A 5600-nucleotide genomic window follows, 5' to 3' on the forward strand; every position below is an offset into this window, starting at 1 on the left:
TCCTGACAAGGAACAAATTTTATGGTTGTCCAGGCGAAGAATTTTGAGGGATGGTCTGACCACAGACACCCCAACAGATGAATGGAGATGGCAGCACTTAGTACCCAGCAAGCCTATTTTATGCAAAGCAGCATAACCCCTTTTGATTTTTGTAGTCTTAAGCATTGTACAATCCTTCACTTCCAGACCTTGTTTTAAAAAATACATTAAAAAAGAAAACATTTAAAGAAGCTCATACAGGGTGAGATGATGAGAGAACCTCTTGATCAAAGGAAATTGCTCCAGCAGCAGGCAAAGCAAGCCAAGCAAAGTGAAAGCCTGCTCCCATGCTCCTGGCCCTCCCTTGGAGCCCAGTTCCTTCTATTCCTACTGCTAGGATCAGATAAGGTGATTATTACAGAGCAAATTTTGTCTTAGCTCCCTCCCTTGAGGTCTCCCACAGAGGACAAGGAATTGAGATAAGAGCTCATTCACATGAGTTCCCCACCTTGCCATCCTAAACAAATCTTGTGCTTCTGTCCAGCACAGGGAGTACAGTTTCCCTTCCCTTCTTTGAACATTTAGCCAAGATTTCCTAGAAGTGGACCATGACTCAAGGTGGGTATGTGACTGTCTAAGGCTTACTCACCTTAGAAAAATTGAATATATTGTGATCAGGAGCAAATCTTGCTCTTGCTGTGTGGCCATATCTTCTACCAGAACCTAGGGCTGCTCACTCAGGATTTTACTGTGAGACTTGCTATGACATTTACAGTTCCATTAAATCCCATGTCTGGGGTCATGTGGTTAGATGAATGTCTAAGATTTATTATTTTTATTATTTTTGTTAAGAAAAGTTTCTAGCTCTCCTAGTTGCAAAGAAGGGTTTGAAGATATGAATCCTAAAAGTTCCAAGGTTAGAAGGGTGACATTTATTTTAAAAAGCCCTGATTTGGGAGACCTGACTCATGATAGCCTATTTTATGCAAAGCAGCATAGCACCCTTTTATTTTCTATTCATAGGGATTACCTTGCATAATCCATCTCTAATGTGGTTTAAAGGCACATTAATACATTAAAAAAACATTACCATGATGCCGCTGTCAATACACTCTTTCTTGTATATCAAAGAAAATGCATAACAATGTCTTGCTTTTCCTTTGAACAAGGTCACTATAATGCTGTATTAAGTAGGGCACTCAGTTCCTTGAGAAATAATCAGACAAACTCTCTGGGTTTTCATTGGCTAAGAACCTCTACTTATGGTATAACTGTAGATTCTTATTTTATACAGGTGCACATACAAAGAGCATAACTCTAAATATAGCTACATTGTACAGTGTGTGGTGTATTTACCCACATGTATAGAACAGCGTGTTTACATATTGTTGGAGATGGAGGGATGATGCCCCTTGTACTTTATTCTCATGCGTATGTAGCTGTCTTGGGATATGGAAACAGGAATGAATCACTCTGCAGTTGTGTAAGTAATGGGTTTCAAAAAGCCTTACAGTGGATTGGGGTGGCTTTTGGTTCTTCTAAAGCTCTTCCTGTCTGTTTAAATAAAATGATACATTTGACACCTATTTAAATGGCTTCATCTACTTCACTCAACAGGATACTAGCAAATCCTGTTCATTAGTAAAACAACAATTAGAAACCCAGAGCTTGTTCATGTAAAATGCCTCAGGGATTTTCCTTTATAAAGAAGAGATAGACTGGTAAATGGTAAAAAGTTTAAAAAAAAAAAATGCCCTTGCCCTGTTCATACTGTTCTTTAAGCATCCACCTACCTTTGCATGAATATTTAATTGATTTAAAAAAAAAAAATCAGTATCATAGTGAGAAAATAAGCCATTATGGGAAAGTACTATGGAATTTAATAGAAAATAAACCAATACAATTCTATACAAAAGCAACATTTTAAACACCCTGTAGTTGCAACATTGAATTCTACAGAATACCTAAAAACCCCAAATATTATCATTTTCTATTTTACAAATTTTTAAGAATAATTTTTACAGCCATGTTTCTTTTTTTACTGAGACTTACTGATTTCACTTGTATGAAATGTCATGGCATTTTTCATAAGTATTTCACAGATGGAAAAATCAGTTTCTAGGGGAATCTGTTGTCAATGGACTTCAATAAACAATCACTACGCTGTAACATTTGTAAAAAGGATGAACTACACAGTGGATCAAATAGCTCCATTTCCAAATGTGAAGGTTGTTCTGTGTCTCGGAGCTTCTTTTTATATTTCAAGTGGGAGGGATACATATTTGGCAGGTAAAGAGTGACATCCATTCAGTAAGATAGTATGATTAATATAAAAAAACCCACAAGCAAAAACCAAAAGAAACTTCAAGGAAATTCTCCCAGGTGTAACTCAACTGGTTACTGCCTATTGTTCCCCCTCCCTGGGAATCTGTGCAAATTGAGCAAGGGGCCATGTGATCCACTCTGAGTGCGCCCTTTTTGGCTCTCCTTCTTAACAAAAGGCTTCTGCAAAGCAAAGCTTTGTAGGCTGGACATCTGTCGCTGTTTGAGGGGGGGCAAGTTGGTCATTGAAAAGAAGCAGTGACCTGTCAGCCTTGATTGATAGCCACAAACCTCTGGTCTCGACCCCTCGTGTGGGAAAAGGGGTCCAGCCAAGGAAAGCCCTTATTCACATGCTAATTCTGGGCTATAAATACAGGCAAAGTGCTGAGGAGAGGCAAGAGAGGCAAGGAGCCCATCAGGAAAGGAAGCAGCTTGCTGCCAAAGATCTTTCTTTCTTCCTCCCTCCGCAACATTTAGGAGCAGAGAAGCTGGATTATAATGACGGCCATGGCTATGGCCAGCAATGTGCAGAAACTTTCCAACACCAAAGAGGAAAGGAAGGTAGGTCCTTTTATAGATTTACACGTCCATGGGCATGTGTGCACATCATGGGTACTGTGCATAGCATAGGAACTGTGTATGAGTGTCTGCATTGTGCAGTACAGTTGCACAATCCTGTAACTGGAGATGATAATTTTCATGTGATAAAATATTAGAGACAAACAACCGCTTTCAATATAAAGGAGTTTAAGCAGCATTCTTGCCACAAAGGGATGTAGTCTCCTCCCACTCGCATTAATTTTACACTGAAATATCTTTTTTGCCATCAAAGTAACCCGATTGACACCAGCTTAAATGAAAGGAAAATCAAGTCCAATGCTTGTAGGGTCAGCTAAAACTGATGAGGATTAACAAAATAATAGTGTGTGCTGTCTCTCCTACACAGTGTCGTGTAGCCTTGTGATTCTCCAATACCACTTGCAGAATACAGCTCTTAAGGATTAAAAACAAAATCAGGGGGTCTCCATCTGTGCCCACTGAGTTCACCAAGGGAAGCTCAGCAAAGGCAGAAGCAGCATTAGCAGCTATACAGTGATAGCATCTGGAAACTCAACCTCAGAAATATTCTTTTTTTTTGTTTCCAGTTAAGAAAGCCACTCATTGAACGAAAGAGAAGGGAAAGGATTAACAACTGCTTGGATCAGCTGAAGGAAACAGTTGTTGGTGCATTTCATCTGGATGTAAGTGTTAATTTCTACCTGGTTCTGCTACTTTATGATTTAAGAAATCCAAAATCCTACAGAATAAATCATCTTCACTGACCTACTGTATTCCTGTTTTTGACAGCAGTCTAAACTGGAAAAAGCTGATATCCTTGAAATGACAGTAAAACATCTCCAGAATATCCAAAACAATAAAATCATGGGTGAGTGAGTAACTTTGTTTTGCATCTTGTATACAACACACAACGTTTCCATATATTTAAGAGGTGGAATTTAGTATTAGCCTTGGGTAGTGACTACACTGATGATACATTGACAGTTTTGCAAACATCCCTTTCAACCCTACAAGTGGTTTTTAGCCTTCACCACTAGAGGGGGATAAAGCCCTAATCAAACAGGTGAGTCATGTTTCTCCAAAAGGTTTTTTTTATTTTAAGCTTTATACTATTACTTATAACAGCAATTTAATTATAATCAGTACTGAATTATACAAGTATCTTGTATCTTGCCTTATACTATCATTTTTTGTTATTTCACTAATCTTTTTTTCTGAACATACTGATCCTTCTGGAAAAGCTCTACAGAACTGAATTGTAGACGTTAATTTAAAACTAGCTCTAATAAAGAAATGTTCATGAACAACTCTTAATATACTCTACAATAGAGTTCAGTATCATCAGCTCTGTTTTACAGATTAGGGAAACAGAGGTACATGGAAATAAAGCGACTTCCAAAGTCACCCAGAAGGCCATTGGCCAAGATGAAAATAGGGGCCCAAGTGTCCCCAAGCCCAGACCTCAATTTGCTAAACACAGTAACTCTTGAGAAGTTACCATTTTTTTTGTTTTTATCTTTTAACATCAGTATATAACAATATATCATGGCCTTGCTGAATGTTTGTAAACTTAAGTAAAGCATGGCTAGCCCAGTCTTTTAACTAACCCAGGTTGTCTCCTGTTCTAATACAGTGGATTCCAAAATGGGTTTTGAAGCTCAGCAGAGGTATAGCACTGGATATATTCAGTGTATGCACGAGGTTCACAATCTTCTCCTGACCTGTGAATGGATGGACAAGACACTTGGGGCACGTTTATTAAACCATCTGCTGAAATCCTTACCCAGATCCAGTGAGGAAACCTGCAAAGCAGCCTTAAGGTCTTCAACACCAGTGCAGCAATCTCCTGCAGCCCAGAAATCCCCTGTGGGTGCAAAGGGGAACACTCCCACATGCAGTCTATCTCAAGAGCAGTTCTACCCTGCAGAGGACAAACAGGCTTTGAAAAATTCAGTCCGGGCACCGGCACTCGCTCTCTTTAGTCAGCCTGATGTGTTGCCTCCCAGACAGATCCTGCAGCCAAATTTTTCACACAATAACCCTAGTATGGGGTCATCAGACATGTGGAGACCATGGTAAAATATGTTTAAAAATTTTCCTTCTAATCTTAGACACTCCTATATGTATCTTATAGATATGCCTCTTTAAAACACTTGTGGAGCAAGTCTGTTCCTGTAGGTGTGCTAAAGACCAGGGTACTTCAAGCCGAAGTAAACCTATATGTAGCCTGCATTGTAGAAGGCTGCTATTATTTTGTATTTATTAAATACATCTAAGTTATTGTATAGGACCCTCTCTTGGGCTTTTTAGTGTATATTAATTATATAACACTCTTGTTTTCTTATATTATTAAAAAAATTAACACCTTAATAAAAAGGAACACCAAGCAATGCCTGTCTTTTGCATTTTGCTTTCTGAATATGCATCTTTCAGATCTCACTTGCCTACCTGAGATCACCTGGAAGTGAAGATAGAAGACTAAACTCTCCTCCATTACTTCGGGGCAACCACAGTGGGATAACGGAAGGAGAATGTAGCTACGTTCTTGTGAAATGCTGCATTCACTAATAATCACATTTTAAAATGTGCTTGGATTCCACATATTTAGATTAGTATAAATATAAACTGTGTTCTCTCTATTGCATGTTCAAGATGTGCTCTAATTTGACCACCTGAATAGACAACTATTTTCAAAATAGTGAAGTAGCTAGAGGCTTCTTTCTCTCTCCTTTTTGCATACA

At 38.6% G+C, this 5600-nt stretch overlaps 1 protein-coding gene across 1 annotated transcript; it reads left to right on the forward strand.

Annotated features, from left to right (window-relative positions):
- The first annotated feature begins 2513 nt into the window (after positions 1 to 2513).
- On the forward strand, positions 2514 to 5284 carry LOC102572243 (transcription cofactor HES-6). Its single transcript, XM_019478725.2, has 4 exons — positions 2514 to 2862; positions 3447 to 3542; positions 3649 to 3727; positions 4493 to 5284. Exons 1-4 carry the CDS (start codon positions 2800 to 2802, stop codon positions 4936 to 4938), a joined length of 684 nt encoding a protein of 227 aa, XP_019334270.1. The 5' UTR covers positions 2514 to 2799; the 3' UTR covers positions 4939 to 5284.
- Positions 5285 to 5600: the final 316 nt, after the last annotated feature.

Source organism: Alligator mississippiensis, chromosome 7 (assembly GCF_030867095.1).
Source record: "Alligator mississippiensis isolate rAllMis1 chromosome 7, rAllMis1, whole genome shotgun sequence".
Taxonomy (NCBI): Eukaryota; Metazoa; Chordata; order Crocodylia; family Alligatoridae; genus Alligator; species Alligator mississippiensis.